The following is a 27,000-nucleotide window of genomic DNA, read 5'->3' as shown; positions in this document are numbered from 1 at the left end:
TGAAATACTAACTTTCTTAGATTTAATTATAAGCCCGATGGGTAAATATTTCGGAATTAATTTCCAAGATTTCAATGCCTACCAATGCATAAAATAGTAATTTTAATCCTGTTAAGGATAGATTGATGTTTTGCAACAAAATTTGATTTGCCGTATTTTTGAAAATAATATAAATTAGTTACCAACCAATTATTAAAAAAAAAAATATAAATGCGTAGCGAATGCAATGGCAAGAATAAGTAGGCAAATAAGGATAATAGACATAGCCAAGAATAAAAAATCAAAAAAATATCTCAATATTTTAATAATTATTAACAATAATATTATTGTGAAAACAATCAACGTCATCATAAACTATCATTTAATAAAATCGCAATAGTTAACTAAATCAAACAACATCACTTGAGCGCCGTTATTTTACTAAATGCAGTAACAATGCGTGATTTGGTAAAACTCATCCATTTTGTTTATAACAAGTTAATATCAATTTACAAAAATATATTATTTATATTATAATAACTAACTGTTATATTTGAAACAGTATACACTGGAGTTATAGGAATAGACTTGCTATCACACGAAGTAGGTATATTAACGCATGTACGCAAAAAAATCGACGGTTACAATACTGGCTGTTGTATATTTGAATCTTCAAAGAGCTAAACTATAAGTAGCTCCAACTGGATGTATCTTCAAGTTGGGTACGTATTTTCATTTTTCATTATATCAAACAATACATTTACCACTGGTTTCTGAGGTAGATTTAGCGGTAGTTTATCTATTCAATTGCGTTTTTTGTATGAGTTTAAACCCTATTGAATAGATAAACTACTGCTAAATGTACTCAGAAACTGGGCATTACAAAGATTATTATAACAAGCACATAAACACCTGTCTCTTTCATTTAAAATTCGATAAAAATTACATAAGTCAACACTTATGTTATTCTTCAATTAAGTGTCATAGCAAGTCTATTCAAATTCCTATCCGCTTTTCACAAGGAACTAAATTATTTACAAAATATGCAATTGAAAATTGTATAATACTGTATTATCAGTAAGCTTAACTAAACGGCAAGATACATAACGCAATATTTACATTTGAGCATATAAAACTTATGTAAAATTATACTAGTAAAGATAAAAATGATCTTAAAATAGATTGTATTTACAAAGAACTATGTTTCAAGTGCATAAGGCAAAGTAGCTGTATGTTGGAATTAGTGATCGTAGTAACTGTTTTCAAAATATTTATTTATTTTATGTCAGATAATTCATACAAATCTCGTTCTAACTAATATCCGATAGCTAAGGCATATTTAGAAATGGTATAAGTGGGCTTATAGAAATAGTAAACCTCACGTTATTAAGTTCAGTGGTGAAGATTTTCAACAATCAGGAATTCAGGCTTAGTTGTATAGACGAAACTAAATTTCGAAAATGAAAGGTTTTACTATCGACTCTATTGACAATAACCTATCGAATAATTGGCAAGATTTTAAAGTTACTGACCATTGAAACTGCGTACAATAGAGAAACAGTAACCATGATCACTAAAACACATACTCATGCTTAACGTTCAGGCGTCTAAGTCGTTGTCAGGCGTTTCCGAGCGAGAAAATGTCACCATATTGAAGCTTCAGGTTGATGAAGAAACTCGCCACAGCGAGTCTCACACAGCTTCTAGGAAGTTATTCGATAACAAAACGCCTCAGAAAACGTTGAATCAAATCAACATTTTTGAAGGTAACGCTGCACTTGTAACAAATTCGTTTCGAGTCATCACTCAACACTTGTGTTCTGAATGTCACTTTCACAGTTCATGTCGGCTTAGGAGTTGACAGTTTGCAGGATCCAGGGTACGAATTTTGATATCCTGGTGCAAACGCCTGGTAAGTTGGCTTCGCCGCAGCCGATGCCCCAACTGATGATGCCGGCCAGGAAATACCTGGAGTCTTTTCCTTTGACCTAAAAGAGAAAGTAGTATAATACATTTTAAAAAGTATCAAATCCCCGCTTTTTCAGCCAGAGCTTTACACTTCTTTATAGATGTTTAAAAATTTTGGATAAAAAGTGTGAATGCTTGCAGGTTCACATCAACGAAGGTATGTTCTTATCCAATGCAAATCAAGAAAGGGGTGATGTAGGCAAAGAAAATCACCTGGCTTTAACAAATACATTTGCAGATCATACTCAAAGGCAGTCGGCACTAGAATGTTTTATCAAGGGTCTTCAGCTTAACTTTTCTTCCGGCAGCGAGTCAAATTAATCAAGGGTAATTAATTCAAAGCCAGATTACCTGCAAAGGTCCCCCGGAGTCCCCCTGGCAAGAGTCGTGGCCACCCCTCTCGTGACCAGCGCAAAGGAAGATGTCAGGAATAAATTCGTGTCTGCCAGCCCTCAGGAACATGGATTTACACCTCTCGTTTGATACTATCGGTACTTGGACCTGAAAGATATTAAAATTACAGCCTTTTTAATATATTGTCACGATTAGTTTTTAATCACTGTGCTCACAAAAAAATATTTTGTTACATGGATCTAGCCATTGTCTAAAAATTCGTGATTGTCAATCACTACATAATAATATGTGGTCTTTAAAAAATATTAATTATTATATTTCTGACTGTCAGTATCATGATAGTATAGCATTTTTACAACAATTCTTAATATCTTGTCGAGATTACATATCAATCTTAGCGTCGACACACAAATTTATATATATCAGCAACACAAGTTACCAAAATGCGCTTACCTCTTGCAAAATCGACGGCAACACACCCCCTTCAGACAGTCTTCCCCAGCCAGTGACGGTAGCATTCTCTCCCACTAGCAGATCATCAGTAGCCGGCAAGCAAATGGGTGAAATATGAGGTGCAAACACGACTGGAGACTCCAACTTTACCAGAGCCAGGTCATATTCATATGTATAGTAGTTGTATTTAGGGTGAACAGCTTTTCTGGCGACGCCGCGCTCCACGAACGGATATTCTTCGGATACTGATGAAAAGTCGTATTCTCCAACACGGATCCTTATTTGAGATGTCAGGAGACTGGAAGGAGAAACATTTCGTTAGAATAAAAACTATAACATTAATGATGCTATTGGTTCAAAAGAAAGAATGCATTCTAAGTATTTTTTATTTGCTCTTATGCTATTAAATTTATCCTTCATATTAATGATTATACAACTTTTTGTTTCCTTGAGCTACCTATCAAACCACAGCCGGTGGTAAGCAAAAACACAGATCAGAGCAAGAAACAATGTAATACAGTTTTTTATTCCATGTGAGACGCCTGTATTCAAAGGATTAAAAATCCATAAATCACACGAAATATATTAAATTGAATACGAATAAATCTTATAAAACAACATTGCTTCAATTGTCAATATAATACCGCTGTTTGACAGCATTAAATATTTTTATTCACAAAGGCTACTTTAACACTGCAAAAATAAAAACAATGGACAATATTGACATTAATCCAACAAAAGCACAAACTCAAAAAAGAGCCGAGCATATTCAATTCAAAAAGTAATCATATTAGCATAACATCAAGTCATAATAAATATCATAACGACGTCGAGAATAATAAACGTCACTTCTCATCCACTCAACATGATAAAAAGTATGACATTCTTTTTGTTCAGTCCCATATTAACATGGAAATTGAAAAGCCGACGTGAAATAACGACGGACGTAATTTTCAGGCTTCTGCACAAGCTTTTGTCATTCATTGAGAGGTCTGCTTACCTCAATGAGATCAGGACACTCGTAAAAAAACCAATCTATTCTCTCGAACATAAAAACCACAGACTTAAACATTTTTTAACTAGGTTATCCGATTTAAGGCAGACTCCATTAAAGAAGTTCGTTTTAATTCTTTTTTACGGTGTTTAGACCATTCCCTTTACTTTGTTTTTACAGTAATCTACTTAAAACAGACTAAGAGATGGGAAATATAAAAAATAAATGAAAGGAAACCGTCCGTCTGTCTGTATGAATGCGTTAATCTCGGGGATTACAAAATGGATTCTGATAAAACATTTCTCAGGAAGGCTTAAGATGTTTAAGACTTTTTTTCGTGATAAAATGGAGGGCGGAATACGAATTGCGAAATTGTGGCCAGTTTTGTTTCAAGCCTGTTATCCTTTGTAAGACGGTTGAGTTTCGTGAAGTGCTAACTCTTAGAGTGAACGTATTTCATTAATATGTATGAATCTTAGGAGATATTTTCTTAATTAAAGTAATTAATCATTAACCTACGGGAATGTTCATACTATCTACGCCTTTCAACTTAATTTACTTTTATTATATTCTGACTACAAATAACATTCCAGAAACAAAATGAATTTCATATCAGCTAGTTTTCCAATTTCATCAAGTATAACATTTTCGTTTATACCAGAGATGCAAGAACACAATTCTTTCAGCGCAGTGATTCCGACAAAACTAAAATACTTTTAAAGCATGTAAAAGCTGGAAAACAGCCAGTCCAATTTTCATAGAGTTTCTTTTAAAATATAACTGCTTTATCATAAAACGAAATCGGCGCACACTCGCTGTTACGTACTTACATATTTATTCATAAAGAACGGTGAATGTTTGCGTTCATACAATAAATGAAATGCAGCAGAAGTTAGATATATAATTTTATAACATAATACGAGTGAAGATAGGTTCTCGTAGTTTAATGTTTATTTTAAACTATCAATAATATAAAGCTAAAATCAAATCAAATCATCTCAAACCAAAATATTTGATACATGGCACTTTGAGCCGGGCGTCTGCATAGGAAGTTTATATAGTATCTAGTATTTTTAACGATAGTTCGTATATTCATCAAAGTTTATACGTTGCCCATAAACTAAGATATGTATGTGTGTACAGGACACTTTGAATTTAGTAGTAACTAGCGGTCGGCCTCGGCTCCACTCGTTTTATATAGTTAGTGATTAGCCTGAATATAATTTTGTTTTGATCACTTACTCATCAACACAATGGCCAGCTGTAGCTATCCAGCCTTCATTGATGATGGCTCCTCCACACCTATGAGTGGAAGAGAAGCCAAAGAACGATGTTCTTCTGACGGAGACCTGCCACGGCCACCGACCGAAGCTGGAGTCCTTTCCACCCATGATCCGCACCTCAGGTCGCGGCCACATTGATGTTACACCACATTCTGGAAAAAATATTTATTAAGTTATTATCCAGGCAAGTCTACTGCCATATGCCGAAATAATCTGGTTTAAATTAGAATAACCCAATAGTATTTTGCCTGACCTAGGAATAGAACCCGAGATCAGCTGATCAGCTTCATGATCAGTTGTCGTACATACTATAGCAGGAACCACAAAGGCAATTTTATTTTGTTTTATTATCGTGCTGCAAGTTTTCTGAAAACTTGAAATTTACCGATGATTCGTTTGTTTGGTGCAAATTCGTCTATAATATAAGCAACACGCTTATCAGGTTTTCTTGCCGGCTTTCGATAAAAAATGGTGTTAATTTGCTAAAACTGTGCCTCGATTCTGTACATTCGATACTAACGTCACGCTATCGAGTACCATACATTCCTATCGAGCTACTCGTTAGGAAACCGGCAGCAATCCGGCAGAGAAACGCGACCTATCGAGTATCGAAAACTTGACATTTAAAGTGAGAAAATGTTTCGTTCTGAAAATTCGTTCTTTAAATAAAATTCTATTGGTAATAATTGTGTCTAAACTAATTTTAAATACATTCTATTGTGGATAAAAAATAATCATGAAAGGTATTATTCTCATAAATAATAATTAAAGTCTACTTTAAACGGTATTAATAAAAATAAATCAATAATATAAAAATATCATAGTTAATGTTGTTCAACGAAACATTTTCACCACAAAAAAAGAATCAGCGTCATTTTTTTTCTACGTTGAAGCAGGCAAAGGAGACAATACCTTTTCAGCCTCGTTGGCCTCGTCTTCCTAAAATTATCTAATATAGAATATTTAAATAATTTATTAAAATTAAAAATGGAAAGAATATTTTATTTCGAAATTCGAATTTCGAATTGCCCCTAAGTGCGCTCCAGCAAATAAAATATTTTATTAAATTTGATTTTATTTTATTGTTTGGTGGAAAATGGCGCCATTGAAGAACATAGTTGTTGCAAAAATCCGCTAGGGGCGCTGATCAATTTTTCATACAAAATTTTTCGATAGCGAGTCGATAGTCGATACTCGATAGTTGTACAGAATCGCGGTACTGCAGAGGCGATGTAATCAAAATACGATAATTTTTCACGGCAGTAATCATGAGTATCACTTAAATCCCAAATGAATTCATTAGTCTTACATTTTTGCGCATCATCAGCTTCCATTTGCAATGTAAATTGATTTTTAAAATGCTAATGGCGATCCGAATAAATGAACGCTTAATGCCTCTTAAAAATTAAACCTAGTTTTTAAGCGATGCATTTGCACTGATTTACAGAAAATGCGGGCGAAATGAAAATCATAAAATGCTATCATACGTTTTTAATATAAAATTAAAGGGGAAAAGTTGAATTTCGTACTCCATTTAATGCATTTTAGGAACGGAAATGTTTTTGAGTGGAAGATCTATTTCGCTTTGTGCTTTCATTCTTTAATGAGCGAGAAAATTATGCTTTAATTTTCTGCTTTACTGTGTTTAACCATTTGCTTCCCAGTTGAGGTTTTAATTCTAGGGTACATTGTTTCACTATTATAATGTTGCTCTCATGTACTAGAAGGCGAGTTAATTGTAATTAAAATAGACACATTATAAAATTCCGAAACACTGTTTTAAGGAAATTCAAACAGAAGTTGAAAAAAAAACGTAGGTGTTAGTAACTCGCGACTCAGAAATAGAAGCCAAAACCTCGTAAACACCGCAGTCTAATATACCGAGATGGTCTAATGAGGCCCATGGTAATTTTATAATCATAATATTTATAATAATTATAAAAAGCTAGAGCACAATTCTACCAACTGAGAGAAGTCTATATTCAAGACCACTTCTTTGCCTCATGCCACATCCTTTGAAGATACTTCCAAAAAAAAAATTCTAAGTGTAAGCCTAAAGAATAAGAATACAAGCCTAGTCTAAAGAAAATAGATCTTTTTTCTTTAGACTGCGTCTGTGGCAGTGTTCGTGGGTTCGATTCCCACACGGCACAATAATAATTATTTGTGCGATTCACAAAAAAAATTATTAGGTATGGTTGTACTTTGTGTGGGTTGTTTGTGTGTTCGTAAAAGTCTCCGCGACACAAGAGCAATTTTTAGTGCGGGTGTTGTCTTCAAAAAAAAGATCATCTTACCAACAACATTAGTAGCCGCCGTAGTCTGTGCCGGCGCTTGTGTAGACTCCTCAGTCCTGTTTATCATATTCATTGCTGGATCCTTCAGCTTTATATGATTCTTGTGTGGTTTGCTTGTCGTCGTCGGGAATTTCTTTGTGGGCTTTGGTTTTCCAACTGGCTTATCCCAGGATGGCCGCGGCTTGGTGATGAAGGAAGGTTCTGTTGTCGCCTGCCAATGTATCGTGTTCAGGTTGCTCGGCCGCGATATGAATTGTGCTGGAAAAGATGTGTGAGGTGTACATTAATCATAAGTTTAATCACATTGTAAGTTTAACAAATATGTGTCTCGAGAATCGAACTCAGACCTTTGTACATTAATCATAAGTTTAATCACATTGTAAGTTTAACAAATATGTGTCTCGAGAATCGAACTCAGACCTTTGAGAACAATGATTATTTTAGGACCTAAAGTCTGCAATTTTATTTAGATACACTGCCATCTATTTTTTGTTGGCTGAACCACAAGTGTTCACGTTAAAAACAGATGCAAAAATGTTTTGGTTTGGCAAATTTTGAACAAGCGAATATTACTATGTTGTGACATCTAGTATTATCATTGTAAACTAAAATGATACTCACCCGAGTTGATGCTGTTATCAGCGTGTTGCTCTGAGACGGCCATAGGCCGCGCGCCAGACAATATGCTAAGACTAGACGAAATCTTATTGTGGGGACTAGTTTCCTCGCTAGGCCTATTTACATTTTGGTATTTATTTACATTGTTATAAGGTATTTTATTAACTATATCACTATTTTGTTCTAATGAAGGTAAGTTTATTTCTGGCGGGCGGTAGGAGTACGACGTAGGCCCGCCATCTATTGGTTTGGTCATGAACGACGGCCTCTGTGTCTGCCAGTTACTGTTGGGCCGCGAGATGGTTTGTGTAGTCTCTGGCGGAAGAGTTGTGGTGAATGCTGTACTAGATGGCGTTGAGTACGTGCGCTCCGAAACTGTGACAGTTGTAGTTTCTGAAAATATTATGAAAAATTTATGAGAAAAAGATAATTACATACTTAATGAATTGCCTGGCTTGTCGTAATAATTGTGCATGAGTAACATTCTTCATCTTTCTGTTAATTAGATATTTTCAAGATAATTTTATATTAATCAATACAACTGTTTCATTATCACCCTTCACTGGGGGTTCAAGAATTTAGTTTAGAGTTATGTGATTTCGTTCTTTTCGCCGGTATTTTTTACGAGGGTAAACTGAATTCTGAGATTACCTTCCACATGCACAGGTTTGTCCGGCAACCGGCAACAGGAGCCGAACATGAACCCGTCGACACAGACTCCTGCATGTGTACCACCCACTCGGTTGCACTCCTGCACCCACATGCACGCGCCGCGCGCGCCGCCCGCCACGCACGACTTGCGCGACATCTGGTAACCTGAAAAATAAACATTTTGATAAGTAAGGTTACAAAAATGCGCTACAGATAAACAAGACCAAAAACACCAAAATCCAAATCACCGATTCCGTGCCCAACGGTTTTAAGAAGAAGTACTTAGTTAAGATTAGATATAAAAAAAATTCAAAGTAAATATTTTTAAGCCAATTTTCAATCCTAAATGACAACTCACACAATACAATAGCATCAAAAATTCAAAACCCTATTCTTCTAGTAATGATAACGATACTATATTACATCGAAACAACCAGGTATTGCAATTCGTACAGTAGTCAATTACGAAGTACTACCGAACAAAAGAAGGCCACACTAATGCGGTTTCTCATAACTCCGCACCGTTAAAATCTCACAACTAAATGCATTGTCTATTTTCCATTTCGCGTATGATTCTATTTTATGCGAGCTAGAATGCTGCGGACAATCTAATCGGCTAGTCTGAAGCACGTTTTGTTACACCCATTGTTGTAAATCATACGAGGAGGGAGAGGGTGGTGCCAATAAATTTTCAACTGGTGGTCTACAAACGGTTTGCCGGAGGCGGAATTTGATCCATCTGTGTACCGTAACTGAAGAAACAGAATGCTAAATAGGTTGTGTTTTTGAGACTGATTTAGAAAAAAACATTTTCGATTTGTGTTTGAATTCTTTTTTATTTTTATATCATGCCGTCTATTAAGCCTTATAGTTTAATCAGATGTGTATGTGCCCATCTTCTGCCTGTTGCCGTATACCGGCCACGTTTTCACTATCCAGGCTACGTTTGACAATATTCTAACTGAAATTACTATTTATACTAATTAAAAATCGATAGTTTTTTCTACATGGGATAGCAACTAAAGCCAGTCGCAGGCCGCTTTTTCACGATCAATAAATATCGCACAATATCGATCAATCAATTTGAACGTCAGCTCCTATCTCAAAAATATTGCATAATATAAGGTCTGTGAAAAACACAACATTGCGCAATATTATTAACTGTCTAGGGGAGTTCTTAGGCATTTGCAAGTTCTATTCGGACCCTCTTAGAACATATTATATAGCTTGTAAATGAGTACGAAGCAGATTAAAATTCGCACTTGTATTAAGCCAAACGTGTTTATAGCCCATAATGGCCAAAATTATTACCATAATTTATATTAATATTGCCTTTTATGGAGCTACTGTATTTTTTTCTTATGGTGGTCATGTTAAGCAGAGTTAGAACTAGCTTACGTGATACCGCTGATATTCGAATTACTCTTATTTAGCCATAAATAGTTCAAAATTATTGAGTGAAAAGTGTAAGACGCGAAAGAAGCGATACAACATGCTTTATATATGGTTTATAGTACCTATTATTTTATCACTTCGTTTCAGATTATGTAGAAGTAAGCACCATCGTTATTTAAATAGATTAATTATCTCAAGACTCTTTAAAAAAAAATCAATAAACTTCTCAAATAAGTTAAAAAACCCTTCCCTTCAATTAATCTTCCTTATAAAAATGTCATCAAAATCCGTTCCGTTGTTTAAAAGGTCTAAGCATGCATGAAGACAGACAGTGAAAAGCGACTTTGTTTTATACTTGATGTTATTCTTGAGAAAATAATGATAAATCACTCAAATTAACGCTTATTAATCGTCACTTTATAACGAGTACCGTTGTGACAAAAAATTGGTTAGCACAATCGTTTAGAAGCGACAACAAGCAGACTTTAGTAACGTACAAGTAAATAATAGTGGTACTAAGTGGATCTAATAAATTATAGACTTCGGCCGAGTAGCGACAGGCTCGAACACTATTACGAGGCCACTTTATTAACTTCATTTTTATAGGTAGCGTTGATGATTATAGAATATTTGGCTAGTGCTATAATTATATTACTACTTACTATTACTTTTAAAAACTTAAGGGAATGTTAGAATATATATTTAGGTTCCGTTTTACGTTAAAGAAATCAGCCTAGCCTTCCTTCTGACTATGTTGGAGTCGGCTTCCAGTCTCATCGGATGCAGCTGAATACCAGTATCAACGTTAAACAAGATCTTAACGTATTTTTTTATAAAGAAAATTTAGGTTACGTCCTACGCTTTTAATTTATATTGAGAACTTTTTATAAAACCAAAATCAGATGTGTCATTATTTTTGTACGTAAGTTTTAGATATTAAAACGGTCAGACACACTAATAAAAAGCCTTGGAGCATTAACTCTAAACTGTTATAAAAACAAGATTAATAGACTAAAGTTCTCTAAAAAAGCATCTCACAGCTAGAACTTTTTGAACAATCCTACCAAGGTCCAAGTTTTTGAATTCGTCTTGAAATACGACCCACTTTTGTTCCACTCCCCATTTCCATCTGAACTATGAAAAGCACCTAACCGTTCTATTCTTAGCTCTATTTAAAACTGGCAAGGCCTCGAGCGAGATGAGAAGCAGAACAATGAATGCTTTCGAAACTATTCAATTTCAGACATTTATTGTAGAAAATGAAATTGGTTTATAGCTTTCTTACTGTGAGGGATGGCCTGGATTTACGTAAATAATCGAACTGCCGATAACGTATTTCATGTATTGATATTATTCGGTCTAAATTCGATTGTCAAGCTGTCTATTGCGATGTCAGTACAGTTTGATAGTTAATTTGTGATTAATGTGTATTGTTTTTGCGCTCATAGCCAGTAGCTTCGGTCGGTAAACGATCTGTGGGTTCAGCAACCTTTGTACATATTTTTTCATTTATTTTCGTATATTCGTAATCTGGGTTAAGTTATAAGTTGGGTTTAGGGTAAGTTATACACTTCCGCCTATACCTTCGGGTTTAACAAGCGCGATACTATGAATGTATATTAGATTGATCTACTTAAAATAAAAACTAGAAGAAGTCTAAAGAATATATAATACTCTAAAACTCTAAATCAAAATTACGTATACAGCCAATACACTAACAGGTATCTCGGTCATAAAGCACAGGAAAACATCGTTACCGCATTGCCAGGACTATCAATATCTTACACACAATAAACTGAACAATATAACACGAAAGTACAATCCAACACACGTATAAAATCAATCCATCAATTTATACTTTAATAAAAGTTTTGTACGCTAGTGGTAAAACTTACTAAACGTAAATTTGTTTTTATTCCATTTCTTCGATGTTTTAAGCACTTTACGAATTCATCATGAAAACATAGTTTAAAGTTCATATAGGTGATAAAGCTTATCTAATTGGGGCAATAATGCTTCTTTCAAAAAAGCATTAAGCAATTAATTAATCGTATAGTAATCAATTAATTAATTGCTTTCTTCGGTTCGATTTTAGCGAGAACCGGCTAGCTATCGAAAAATGTTGAAAATCTGATCAGCGCCTCCAGTGGGTTTCGTTGGAACTATTTTGGCAGTACATTTTAAATGTCAAACTGTCGACAGTACCGACTGTAAAGAATCGTTACAATTATAGCTGTCTAAGAAAATGATGTCAACAAATTACAGTAGTTGCGTAGCTTTACAAAATTGTTCCCAAGTGTACCTTCTAACAACACAAAACACAATTTTATCGTGTAACTTAAATTCCGTACAATCGGCAACATCGTCAATATAACACAGACCAATAAACTTGGCCTGTCCTCACAATATCAGATTTGCAGTAACATTACATAGCAATAACTATAAACTAGTCGACACAGCTGATATAACCATAACCCGTTCCCTCATCTTTACTCGACGATTTCAAGTCGTATTTTGTTAAACGTTGGATTTTCATCGAGAAATAATTTTCAAATAGCGATAAATTGTTAGTAATATATTGTGAGTTAGTGCGCTGGGACTGGCTACCGGTTTGTAGGTGACTGTTTTAAGTGATAAGATTGAGCGGGTAATGTAACTAGTCCATAGATTTTGCTGATAAATGTAGGAGCCACTTTGAAACGAGAGTTGTCAAGAAAAATCGATGGAAGTCTCATTTATTCTAGCTTTTAGGCTTAAATATCATTGTTGTTCAGTTTTAGACATCACACAATTCAATCTTTCATACTTTGTCAGCCTACAGAAAAAAAAAGCAATGCGTAAGAATTATAAAACATACTAAAGTGTATGTATTCGAATAGCAAAAAGTTTATTTTAAGTCAATCTAGACTTACTTTGTCACCTAGGTACATAATTTTTCTCATTTCGTTACATGATACCCATACCCTCTATAGAAGAAAACTTCAAAAGTTCACTGCCAAATGACAATATCCTAATTTAAAAAGTTTATAACTTAAACCGTGTCTACAAGCTCGTTCTGCAGAAGGCTTCATCGATGCGATCGGCGCACGCGACGCCCGGGGAAAGTGTGTGCTCAGCTTACAATCATCTTTACTTTGCTTTATACCCATTTTCCGTTATGTCGTTGACAGGATGCTTGATAAAACAGAATATATACATCCAGCGCAATATCCGTTGAATATTTAGGTTTAACTTCAAGAATTATACGGAGGTTTTCCTTTTAAAATTAGATAGAACTTTATATTTTGGTCTGAGAAGTACCGGCAATAAAGTGTTAATAATACTCAATTTCAATGGACATTGTTTTTTAAATTTGTTTTTTTTTGTGTTCCTACCGTTTTCGGTTTTTGCCAGGCAAAGAAAATGAAAATTATTCTCGGATTACATCACAGAAACTAAAAAAATACTTTGCGTTTATAATGTGAGAGCATGGGTATAATCTATAGATAAACTAGAAATTTGCAAAGAACAATCATACAGCACTTTTAAACCGAACATATGTACGTCTAATAAACTTATATACGTCTAGTAAACTTTATCAATAAAGAAAAATACAGCAACCCAAACAGTATTTACCTTGACTTTAATAGAAAACGAAAGAGAATAAAAATAAAAATAGCAACTACAATTCTACCTGAAATTCGTTTCTAGGAAAACCTGAACAAAATCCCAGCGGGTCACAAAAACTACAATTGTGTACTAAAAACAGTTGTAATCCTGGCCTACAGACCGAGATTTGAGAGGAAAACCCCAATCACACTTGAGATCAATGAATCCCTTGAGATTCAATTGTTCGACCTGAATTTATCGTTGTCTTGATTAAACTTCGAAGGAAAAGTCACAAATCGGCTGTGTTTTGTTTAGAAATGTTGATGAAATACAATAATCGTAAGATACTATCAATTGAAAATCAAAATGGATACATGCAATTGTACTCTGGTTAGTGTAGTTAGATTATTACTTATAATATTTGTCATTGATAAATACAATTATCTTGTCAATATGATTATAAAGTGTGTCTATTTTTTTTTGTTTATCATGTCTGTAAATTGACTTCAATTAAAGCAAAAAACACGTAACAACTTTTCTTATACATGTAAATAATATTCTCCCTGCATACATTTACAAACACAATTTTAGGTAAACATAATATTATCAAATTGAAGTCCTAACTCATGTAAGTTTATATTTTTGACCATAAGCCGTAACTAAACCTCAACGTTCTGTACGAAATGAAATGTATAATACAGAAAATATATTTTACTTCAAAAAATAGGCCACACAATCTTATAAATCTTTGACGAACAGGTGTAACGTTATCATACCTCTAATTAAGGCAAAGGAAACAGTTCTGAGTCCCTTTTAACTTATTTATATCTCGATCTGTAGCTTATTTATGAAGTATACAGCCTTATCTCCAGCCTGTATCCTTTCAAACTGGGCCTAGATCTATGAAAAATATGTTCATTAGTAGTTTTGTCGGCGTTATTTTATTCCAGATATTGCTTTTAGATGATGCCTTTATGATAGTGCATTGCGTGTGGATTAAATATTGGATGGACAAGCCATAACAACATGTTTAGTTTTTTTTTTGTAATGCAAATGTGTTTTGTTTTTTCTTTTTTTAATCCTGTGTTGAGTATTGAGATAGGGAGAAACGATAATCGTAACACATTTGTGCAGAAATATTGTTAATGAAAAGGTTATATTAAAATATTTGTATTTATAGTCGTTAATTTTTAAATGAAAGGTTAGTTAATAGAAAATATTTCTTTATATATTTTTTTAATTATTACTGTTTCAACAATATTAAAACAAATTCATCAATAACATAAAACTTGCCAAAATTACATTAGCATCAAAATTGTCTTCTATCAAGCATTTCCATTTAATTAACAACTGTCATTTCCACAAACGTCAAATACAAATTGAACATAACCTCAAAACATTTGAAGCAGTCAAACAGTTTACATGTTTGTTCCGTTGTAAAATTACTCTGCATCCGTCCCTCGCATCTCTTTCCTGGATGTCATTTTCCTGTGTTCCCTTCCCTGTACGGAAGCTCATTCCTGTTGAGATTGTATAAGGGTACTTACGTTTTGTTTACAATGACAATTTTACCTTTGTATCGCTCCTTTGTTGATACGGACATACTTTGTTCAAAGGCGCTTCATTTTTGAAATAACTCATGCATTTTTTTGACTTGTTTCTTTTTGATCAAGAATTTGGGAGATTAAGGACTTGTTTTTATGTATAAAAGTATATCAGATTGATAAACTGACAAGACAGACTGAACCAATGTTAATTGTAGATCGTAAAGCAACTACGGATGTGTTAGTTTTATATGTTCATATGCGTGGCAGAGAAAAATTTGGCTGCATTTTATTAGAAGATACATATATACAGCTTTTTATTGAAAAATAAATGTTATTCATTGTCTGGCTTACACTTCCAGCTCCTGTTATGCAATCTATTGAGATAAATCAAAAAGAGCACCGAAATATCGTACCAAAAGACGCATTATCATAATATCGAAGGGACAATTCGAGAAAAAGGTCTCATTATGTATATCACAACTTGAAAAACATCAGAGAGAATTGCAAAAATTCTGTTTTTATCCAGCGACTCAAGAATACGTTGAATTATTTAATATCTCATTTCACTGACGACTTCAATGAGAGTCCACCTTTCCGAAAACGTTGGACATTTGAGTAAACTTTTCAAATCGAGCCCAATTCCACTTACAAAAATGAACCTTGACACTTGAATTTAAAGTTCAAAATTAGTTTAAAACGAGGCCTGTCAATTAAGGCAAGTCTCGTCCCCTGTCGCACTTGATTTATGAATGAGCACGAGAGGAATAACCGTTGAATCCCTTTGGACTTAAACTTTCGCTTTCAAACGGTTACGTGCTTTGTATCGGCGTCGTCCTTGCGCGTACATTGACGGGCATAAATCAATGTCTTGTTATGTCATAGAAGATTACCGGCAATGAATTTGGAATGTGTTGGAAAAGTCGATTGTCTCGGGAGGCACGTGTTGAATAATCATGAAGAAACGTGAATGGAGCTTGAATAATGTAGGGTGAAGGTTGAACTAATTCACAGAGGACAAGGTTTTTTGGTCGTGTTTGAATTGCGATGTGGGAAAGCGGATTACTTTTACTTTCGAGACGTACCGCTGACAGTACAGGCGTAATGAAAGGCTATTTAACTAAGCCCTACATAATGCGATGTCGTTGCCTTTACTTCGATAATGAGATTGATTTGGAACTTTTGTATCGAATAGTATGCGTAGCGGATATGAAATAAGAATGTTTTTGTTCTTATAAAACTAGTAATGGTTGGCCTAAGAATATTTTTTTCCTGCCAATACTTAATGATATTTTTATTATTAAATATAACTATCAATTTACAGACATCATTTTATAAGCTCGTGTACTATTAACACCGATTACAGCATTTCTAATTAAATAGGTTTAAACTATACTAAAACTTAACTTCATTAAGTTTTCTTTTTAATTAACATAAATTGAACGTAAAGGAAACATTAAGAATCAAGTGTTTAGCATCCAACGACTGTACATGGTCAGTAATTACGTTATTAGAAACATAAACGGGAATAGTTTTAGCCTCAAGACAGATATGATGTAAATTACTGAGGGCTTTAATAGCGATAACTAGAAAATCTTACTGTGAACAGCTGGCTACTACCAATTCTCGAATTCTAATTTTTAACGTACTATTTTGTAAAATCTGATCAACGCCTCTAGCGGACACCGTAGAAACTATTTTTGCAGTACATTTTAAATGTATAGTCAATACTCTCGATACTCGATGGCATCGACTGTATCGCGAAACTGAATTCATTCTTTGCGGACTCGAGCTAATGTCAAATTCGAACTTTTTAAACTCCTAATTCGTTTCGCCATTTATTAACAATGCTTGACCCGTGTAGTAGGGGCGAGACTATTGCCTTTTATCGGAGACGCTACCAAACTCTAGACGTTACCAGACTATTGAGGAATATGATAATATAAATATGACAAGACCAATCGCACTTTGCCCGATCCGGGAATAGAACCCGAGCCCTCATAATCAGTACACAGAGGCAGTTAAAGTTGTTTGGAATTTAGGGTTACGAATTTAGTAATGCTCGAATCTAATAAAAAATAATTCAGATTCGAGTGTCAGGAGTAACCAGCTGATCTTATAAAACGGAAAGGCAAGTTTGTTTACTGTTCGATTATGAAGTGGTGCTTAGTGGGCATTAGAAAGACACATAATAATTTTAAATTATCAGTAGCGCGATTTTCTATAGCCGGTACTATCGGGTACTGATAGCATGTTATTTAAAATGTACCTACTTAATATTCATTAGGTTTTCGTTAAAGCTTGCAAGTCGTTGAAGAATCAATAGTGGTGAAAAATCTCTCTGCAGGTTGTTAAAATGCTGAATCAATTTCCAGAGCTTCAAATCTAAAATACAAAAATAATCATTTAAATCTATGATTCTATATTATGTTACTAGTATATGTCACCAATTTTCACCAATTTCACTTACAAGCTGGTGATAATAATCTTTTTATAAAATGTGTAACATTTTTATTTCATCTGCCTATTTTTTGTACACTACACCTATCTGAAAATAAACATACCTAACATTAGTCTTTCTAAAAATAATTTTACAAACAAATGAAAAGTAGAATTCAAACCCTACTAAACGCAATATGAGATAGCATCAAGTCGTTACATTACGTGAGCACGGAGAAGTTAACTCATTTGTAGAACAATAAGGAGTGTATCATACACTTACATACGCTTCCTCATACAACAATGTGTGGAAGTGTCTCGCTTTTGTTCCGATAACACGTAATAATGTTCGAGATTGGTCACTTTCGTCTTAAGAGAGTTATTTGCGGTAGTTTCCTTTTATCATGTTCTTGAGCAAAAAACGGCGTTACGTCCTCAACATAGAGAAATTACATTATTTTTTTAAATAATTATTACAAAATAAAGACTTAAAAGCAAAATACAGTCCTGTATCCTATTATATTTTCAGTTTTTAATTGGGAACCTTCTACTTTTTGGATATCAGCAAAAAAAGGCTGTGGTCTGTAGGAATCAATAGAGAAATAACAAGAAAAATTGTGTGAAATTGAACTGATAATGAATTGTGCTTGTCGTACATTTTATGCTTAATATACCTGAATGATATAATTGTGATCAATTTACTTGTTACTTGAATCTATTTGTGTAACTTTTACCATATTTTTTTCTACTAAAAATATTAGAGTCTCCATCTACCTTTCAGATCTCTTTGAAGCTAACAAAATTTATAAAAATTACTTCGTCTCTCTAAGTTTTGCTCACGATATGTCTTTCGCCTTACTTTCAAAACTTTGCTAAGTCTCGTTATTCTCCGAAACTTAAGGATTACGAAAACTATATAGTTCGAAAATTACTTTAAAATTGATATAAAAATATTTGTGCCTGAATTACAATCCATTACTGTAAATTCGTTCATAAAAAAACTGTTAAAATCAAATCAATAAGGATCATAATATAAAATGTTTTATTTATCTTATGCCTGTCCTCTTTCACTCCTTGAAACAAAGACACAAATGACAGTCATTTCATTACATTACTGCCCTGTTTAATATTTCATCAAGCTAACACAAAACATCATCATAATCATACAACATTAGAGACAATTTCAACATTTCATCCGAAATATTACACAATACATTTGTTACACCTTATTACGAATCAGATTATTTTATCAAAAACTAGACCGTGAATCGTTTGGCCTTAATAACTTGAATTATATTTTCCTAAACCCTTTTGTTTTCCAACAATAGGGTTATGTAACATTAGGACATGGTACTGTAGCCTTATTTCTGTGTTAACAATGGTTTTCACCATTCTTGATACTCGTCGTATATGTCACCGAAAGTACCAAAATTTTTGCGCCACATTTTTGGTTTTTGTTTGATGTTTCGCGTCAAATTGTGCAAATGTTTTTGTTTGTTTTGTGTTTATGCCGTAACAAATGGCTGCGGATTTGAGTTGAGTTTCGCTGTGTTGTTTTTTTTTTGTACATAAACGTTGTTTTAACGACTTAATTGTGTGATTAATTTGACTACACAACATAAAAATTATAACGAAACCTATTGTGTGTTATATAAAGTTTTCACTGTACACACTTATCGTGCCACGACACTTGCGAAAGTTATAATTTAAGTACGTGTGTTATTCAATTATCAAAAAGCCTCTAATCAATTTCCGATAAAATTGTCTACAAAGATAACTATAATTTACGGCCTCGAGTAACATACAGACTTCATTATTTTTATACCGACTAATTTTGCACCGGAGGAATAACGTTAATGCAAGTAAGATAGAAAAATAAAGCATGTCTTAAAGGCTTGCTTTTACTGACGTAGTAGAAAGCTTACTATGAAAAGTTTTCAAAGGTGTGTAGCACTTAGCCAGCCGTGAACTATGCTTTCACGACCACTCCATTTACGGTTCAAACTTATATACTAGAACTATATGAGATGTGCAATATACTTAAGTATAAGTTTTTCTGTGAAAGTCTTATGACAATAAATGTATTAATGTGAATGATGTAAAAGAAGTTTGCACGGACCATACCAAGTGGTGTTCTTTAGCCTCTGTCTATCACTAAGGGAAATAAGCGTGATATTATGTATTTATGTAATTATGTATATATTTATATGTGTATGCATATATGTATGTATGTATGACGTATGTATGCAAGCCAAAATAAAATGAGTATCACTTTCAAAGTCAGAATTTTCTGCTACTCTGTTTTTAACCCAAAAAATCTTGAAATCCCTAAGTCTGAAACAGAAAAGGTTGCCCTTTTCCTGCCCTTTATGTGTAATAGTAATTCAATTGAAGGCTTCACAATCTAATACTGGACTTTTTACCTGTCCCGGGGGAGCACGTACCTTGATCATTTTGTACCGAATGGCTATTTCAGAACCTTTTTATTTTGGCAATTTGTTGACTTGTCACTCTGTGGGATTTGTCTTTAGGATTTGAAATTGAGTAAAAATGTAAAATGATACATGTAACTAAATTGTTTAAAGTTAATTTAAGATAGGTATTGCATTAATTCATCATAGAAATGGTCATCGTAATTTTGTACCTTAAACTCTAGTAAATACTAAGAAAACAATGTAAACGCTTGAATTAAATCACTAAAATCTTAGTAATAACATAAAAATATTCGATAAAACGCTAATGAAATTGATAGATAACGTAGATTCCAAAAAAAATATTTGGCAGAATTCACGATTTTAAAAGAATTAGTATAACAATGATATAACGATAATAGGGAATACTTAACTACTCCCTATTAAATTATTAAATGCCTACCTAAAGCCGCTATATGAAATCCTTATCAGCATAGTTATTATCTATATCATGGAACAGTTTCTATGAAATAGTGTGAACCGAGGCAGCTAGTTATCAAAATAGGAGAGCGGCCAATAACATGGCTAATTGTTATAATAACAGTTAAAATAACTGTTAACTACGTCGTCTTAGAACCTAGGAGCCAGGATAGGGTTGCTATAGGGGAGATGAATCATGGAAGATAATTTAGTACAACGAACGTAAACGCGTAAGTAAAGTTTCGAACTTTAGAAAGAGTTATTTCCTTTTTGAAAATATGGACTTCCAATAAACTGAAGATTTGTTCGCTAAACAAATGATTAAACTTATACCTATGATTTAAAGTTTCTACCAATGTGGGAGATGACAAGAAAGGGGGGATGCCAAGGATTGCTATGGTTGCAGAGTCAACAAGCTAGACAGAATTACACTAAACATCAGATAAAGTGAAGTTTTAAGATTTGGTGACTTCATCTAAGTCACCAAATCGTAAAACTTCATTTTCATTCGCTACAATTATATTTCATGAACCTTAATACAGTCATTTATAAGACTATAGCAAAAAGCTTTGTTGTACATTCGGAACTCTTACAAAATTAACTTCAAGTAGTAGCCCTAGAATGTAACGTGAACACTGAACAGCTCAACTATTTCTCTAGCCGCGGTCATAATTTTAATGCGTCAAAACCAGTAGCTATTAAGATCCAGGATACCGTTGAATACCAAGGACGCTCAACATATTCTTACGAGTTCCTACTATGAGTTATCGATGGAAAACTCGAAGGAAAATTGCCTGATTATAATCTAAACATCAGGTTTACAAGGCTGTTTAAAAAGTGAATTAATTTTAGAATGTAATGAACACTTTAGATAAGTGTTTTTAAATGTCATGTACTATGTTTAGAAAACTTGAAATGATAATAAGGATGATCCAATTAACGCCATTGCCATTGCATTTAGATTATCATACACATTGAAATGTTAATAAATGTATTGACAAGGTTAATAATCAGATTTAGCTTTTGTTACATACTCTTTATTCTTTGTGTTCATTATGACGTGTTCATATCTACATTATCATTGGTACGTGTCCAGGTATTGTCTATAATTTGTAAAATAGTAAGTTTTACAAATCTCTGATCATTTATACTTAAATATGTATGAACAAACAAAGCATAATTTCCAATTCATTTTAAGCAGTACCGATAGCAAATACCAATTCGACTCTCAACAATTCACGACCAAAACAGATCGTATCATCTTAAACAAATTGATCGAAACATTATCACCAAATCTGACAAATGGTAGGGTCTCCAGTTTGCGGAAACTAAAGTTTAATAAACGGCTCGTACGACAGGGTATCTGTATTCTTAATCAATGTGATTTGCGGGACTAGGCATTAAATAGCCCTGGGGGTTACAATTATTCTTTAAGGTTACAATTACACAAGCCTTGTAGGCGTGGAGAAGACAAGAAGTAAATCAGGAGTTAAGACCGCGAGAGCTTTATTTATGACGCATTTTCTTGATGACGGTAAAAGATTGTATCGGGAAGCTGTTATAAAAATTATGTTTGGTACATTATTGTTCATAGAATGGGATCTTTTTTGTGTTTTTAGTGCCTTTTTGTTCTGAATTTTGAGTCCAAGAATGAGCAAAGTATATTTCTGTATTTCGAATTTCTATTGGAATATTTTTAATACGAGTAGCAGCCTAGAAATTTGGTAAAGTCTGTCTATAGCTATAGGTTTAACTATAGTATGAAACCAAAGAGTGGAGTATTTCATACCCCTTTTGTAAATCTGATCACTTTAAATTATAACTAAGAAACAACAACTATCACTACACAGCAAATTGTAAAACAAAATTCCCTTTCAACTTTGAAATCTAAAATCTTTAGCTTAAGTGTTGATTTCTCTTTAATATGAAGTCTTGATTATTCCTCAAAGTATACAAACTAACTTATATAAGTTGTATATTTGATCCTTTACTCTAGTTCCATCGCCTCAATAACATAAAGTACTGAGTAAATCGATCCGTCCCGTATCCATTAGTCCCTCTGTATATTTAAGTCTACTTTGAACCCCTATGTAAATGAGAGACCTAGAACAATTTAAGTAAATAGATTGAATGGTACTTATATACTGTTAGTATCTTTGTAGCTTGAATTAATTTGAGAGTATGAAAACATGGCTCGTTATTTATTGATGAAAAGTAAAAGGATTAAAGGAATATATTCCTTGGTCTCTGCTGCCACTAGGAAAATAGGCGTTATTTTATGCATGTAGAACTATTAAGGCAGGATATTTTTAAAAGGATAGATTTTAGCAAGATCTTCCGCATATTGTACAACATACATTAGTTATGCTTTATTCTGTTACTGACTTTAATAACCAGTAGTATTCAACAATCAGTTAACGATCAGGGGGTTATCGCGTATCTCAGTTGACATTCTATTTGTAAGCCATTGCGCTGTACATTATTTTTTTTCTTAGAATATAGTGATTAATATGTCTCACCAAAGCAGCAATGTACTGAATAGTGACGATCAATTTGACGTACACTAGTTGTCAACTGAGATACGTGATAAGCCCGCAGATAAGTTAAGCATACATATTATCTCAAGGTAGTATCCAGCTATATGGATGTTTGATGCACTCTCACTCAAAAACACTAAACCTATATGAAATTAGTCACACAGACAGTTTTATAATCAGAATTAACATTAGAATAATCTACATACATCCTGGAAAATCTTTCTACGTTAACGAACTAACGGGAAGGAGTCGGTATTAAAATAAATGTAAATTCTATTTTGCTTTAATAAGTAATGTGTTTGAAAAGTCAAATAGTATGTAATCAAGAAATCCGGTTTCTTGAAATACGAAAATAGTCATTTAATCAAAAGTCGAGTACCTGGATAAGTTTAAATTAAATCAATCTACTTAAGTTCGTTCAAAAGATCTCAAACCTAATGAAGTCTTCCTTGAAATTACGAAAAGCATCCACCTTTTTCTTCTAAGAAAATCTCTTGTAATTTTCCACTAATACTACACAATACTACATTTGATTCTGACCTAGCAATAAATTAAAAAGTAAGGTTTTTTCTCAGCAGTGGGACCCGCAGCGCGGTAAGAAAAAGTGTATGTGTATGTTTCTATAATTAATTTACACGGCAAAACTATCTAGCTAATCGATTAAGATATTCTTCGCTAGGATAATAGATTTTATTCAATCAAATCAAATTATTTATTTGCATGAAATATGGTATTATTATTATGGTATTTATAATTTTAAAGAAGTCTGCAACCAAATGACCTATAATAGAACTGAAGGTTATTTGTTTTAAGCAAAAAATATACCTCTACAAAGAGAGAGAAGTCACGAGTAAAAGCTAGTATCCTATAAAAGGTAATGAGTTCAGTCTTTTTTCTTTTTGTTCAATCAGAGAGACAGAGGTGTTCGTTTCCTGTTTAACAGCCTTATTTCCAGGGAGAGGTTCTTTATTTAATATTTCTTACATATTACGGAGAAAATTTGATTTGTCTGTGGCCTTTGTAAGTCGAAAGGTTGAATTTGTTACTTTAAAAGGTAATTTAATTGGGCATTATTTTGAGTGGCTTTTTTGTTATTATGATACTGTTGTTTGTTTTTGGTGTTTTATAGAGACTTTCCTTATAGAGCTTAGTATGTCATTGTGTGTATAATTATTGTCCATGTTAGTTGGTTTTTGTGGTCGTGTTTCGTAGAAGACATTATTTTTTAAATGACATAATACACATACTTTCTAACCTCGCGCCTAGTTAGCTTAGAAGTTTTTTCTACCAGACTAAACAAAGTTACCGACAAAAATAAATAAAACTACGAAGTAAAACACAGTATCTATACGTCATTTAAAGTAATCGCTAGAAAAGATGTGCTTCCAATCTCCATATACTCAAATACAAGTAATCTTCAAATAAATTCTCCCAATTCACATCTTCAATTCACATTTCTTAACCAAATAATATAACCGAATCAAAAGTTTAATTAAAACAAACCGTAAGATTAAATTAAAAAGAAACAATCGTATCAATACCGTAAATCGGAACATAATGGATAACGGAACGTACTTTATATTTGAGCATCGATTAATTTCGTTTCAAAAAAAAACGTTGCCAACAAAAAACAAGGCATATCAATTAAGACTGCAACACCCTGTACATGTTACGCGTTCTAACGTTTCAAACACACACGCAATTTTAACCTCTACTACTAACAGTATAAGGATTATTTTCGCTTGAAGTTTTCAATGGACTTACGTTGAATTTAGGCGATAGTAACGAACAATAGAACTACAAATGGTGTAGGAAATAAATGATCTGTAGTTTTCTATTGTTAGTTTTGGCAAACAATGGGATGCGATACCGTTTTTTTCTAAGATTTCGTAAGTAATGATGAGTGTTACATCCTTGTTGGTCAATGGTTTTTGGTAACAAAAGAGTAATGTAGGAATTACGGAATATTTTTTGGATTGCGACTTTGTTATTTTACTTAGAATATGTTGTTACGTTCAGATAATTCAATGTATGTTGAAATTTTGTGTAATGTGTGGATTGAAGATACAGCCTCATGTCGTCATCAAAATCTCTTTAAAAAATTAAAAGTACGCTGCCATGTTGCAATGTTGTTGCAATAATCTTAGAACCTACTGAACGAATTTTAATGCTGTTTAGACAAATAAATAGATTATGTAAGGATAAAACATGATGACGATTGTTAAAAATATTCAAAAATCCAGCATAGACTTCTCTCAGAAGTGACTTGAGTTCACTAATTCGTATAAAACTAGGTTCTGTCCAGGACTTAGTCCGCGTGAAATAACTTTCCGGAGTAAAAAGTATTCTATGTGTTAATCCAAGTTATAATTTAAGTTATCTGTGTACAAAATTTCATCAAAATTCGTTAAGTAATTTTGGTGTCGAAGAGTAACATACATACATGCATTCCCACAAACTGCAGTGCAGTTAGTTATATTATCAGGATTATTCAACTAAGGCAGTCATATTATAATCTTACGAGTCAATCATGGGTTTAATATCTGTTGCACGTTTTTGCAACTTTGTTGCAGCAGAAACTGGCCTATTCAATTACAATGGATATCCATCAGCTTTGTATTAACTGTATTGCTCATGTTTACGATATGATCGAAATTAAATCGTTCATCTATACGTACTTACAAATTCTTAAAAACCTGTCTGTATTTTACGTTTTCTCAGTAAAACTACTGTATTATTATTAATGAAATGTTACATGAAAATAGTTTGAAGTTAGAGTTCAGACAGATATTTTTTTAAAACATAAAATCATGCCTTATTTCCCACAGGGGTAGATAGAAGCCAGAGAATGCCACTTATGGTATGACCCTTCCAAACTTCCAATACTTCATCCACGTTTATATTCAAACAACCATTACTTATCAGAAACAATGAAAATAGGTTTAGGAAAGTATTGGTAATTCTGGCTATTTTAACCTACAAATTATTCTCCTAAACCTACAAACAAATGCAGACATAAAACTGTTCACAAAAAGAGACATACAATGCAACAACAATCACAAGCGCGACTGTGCGACCAACAAAACAGTCGCAAATGCGACCGCAGGACAGTCACAGATGCAACCGCACACAAAAACTACAACACTATGACATCATTATACATAGGATTAAAAAAGCCAAGAACTGTGGTTACAAACACGAAGCAAAGTGGTTATAAGTAGAAAAAGTATTCTATAGATATTTTTTGTTAAAATCTGTTTAAAGTATGGTGATATGACGCGGTTTGATCATGTTTGTTTATCGTGGTTTAATATTAGAAGGAAAAATATGAAGCGTGATTGGTTAAGGTGAGGAACTAGCCCCCGGTCTCTGAGTACATTTAGCGGTAGTTTATTTTATTTTATTTTTATTTTATTGTGGTGAACGAAGCAAACAGTATTATAACATTATGTAATAAAAACATTAAATTTTTAACACTGTCACCAATGAAGCTTCAAACAATGAATAAAATTTATCTATTCCATAGTGTTTTTTTTGTATGAAATTTGACGCTATTGAATAGATAAACTACCGCTATATGTACCTCAGAAACCGGAGGTAAGTCTATTTGGACGTAGTTCATCGTACAAATTCCCTAAACTAGTCTTACGCTAGACTATACAATACATAATTATAGTTCAGTTGCCAAGTTGTGATATTTTTTTTAAAGTAATTGTTGTCTTAAATTTAGTACCTATTTAATGAAATTGTCTTTGGCATATACATACGTTGCTGAGAGCATCCATAAATGTACGTCCTTACTAACTATTCACAATGAAATACTTAATCAGATTTTAACACAAAATTTCTCTTAAACAAAACACGGCAATTAAAACAAGGACAACACGAATTCTCTATTAAGAGTGAAAAAGACAAACATAATAATGAACATAATAGGCGTGGACTACTAGTTTTACCCACAACTTAAACAAAGCTTGTTTAAGACGACATCTCTATTAGCTAGCAAACA

At 33.2% G+C, this 27,000-nt stretch overlaps 1 protein-coding gene across 2 annotated transcripts in view; it reads right to left on the bottom strand.

Moving 5' to 3' along the window:
* Window positions 1-287: 287 nt before the first annotated feature.
* Window positions 288-27,000, bottom strand: part of Sb (serine proteinase stubble) — a 159,440-nt gene continuing 132,727 nt past the window's right edge. For both annotated transcript variants that reach the window (XM_076119322.1, XM_076119323.1), the window contains exons 4-10: window positions 8,598-8,762; window positions 7,950-8,339; window positions 7,329-7,586; window positions 4,991-5,183; window positions 2,755-3,052; window positions 2,299-2,448; window positions 288-1,967 (exon numbers count right to left, since the gene is read on the bottom strand). In XM_076119322.1, the coding sequence (XP_075975437.1) occupies window positions 1,830-1,967; window positions 2,299-2,448; window positions 2,755-3,052; window positions 4,991-5,183; window positions 7,329-7,586; window positions 7,950-8,339; window positions 8,598-8,762 (1,592 nt within the window). In that variant the 3' untranslated portion in view covers window positions 288-1,829. The remainder of the gene's footprint in view (window positions 1,968-2,298; window positions 2,449-2,754; window positions 3,053-4,990; window positions 5,184-7,328; window positions 7,587-7,949; window positions 8,340-8,597; window positions 8,763-27,000) is intronic.

Source organism: Anticarsia gemmatalis, chromosome 10 (genome assembly GCF_050436995.1).
Source record: "Anticarsia gemmatalis isolate Benzon Research Colony breed Stoneville strain chromosome 10, ilAntGemm2 primary, whole genome shotgun sequence".
Taxonomy (NCBI): domain Eukaryota; kingdom Metazoa; phylum Arthropoda; class Insecta; order Lepidoptera; family Erebidae; genus Anticarsia; species Anticarsia gemmatalis.
This window is presented reverse-complemented; position numbering and strand designations above follow the sequence as displayed.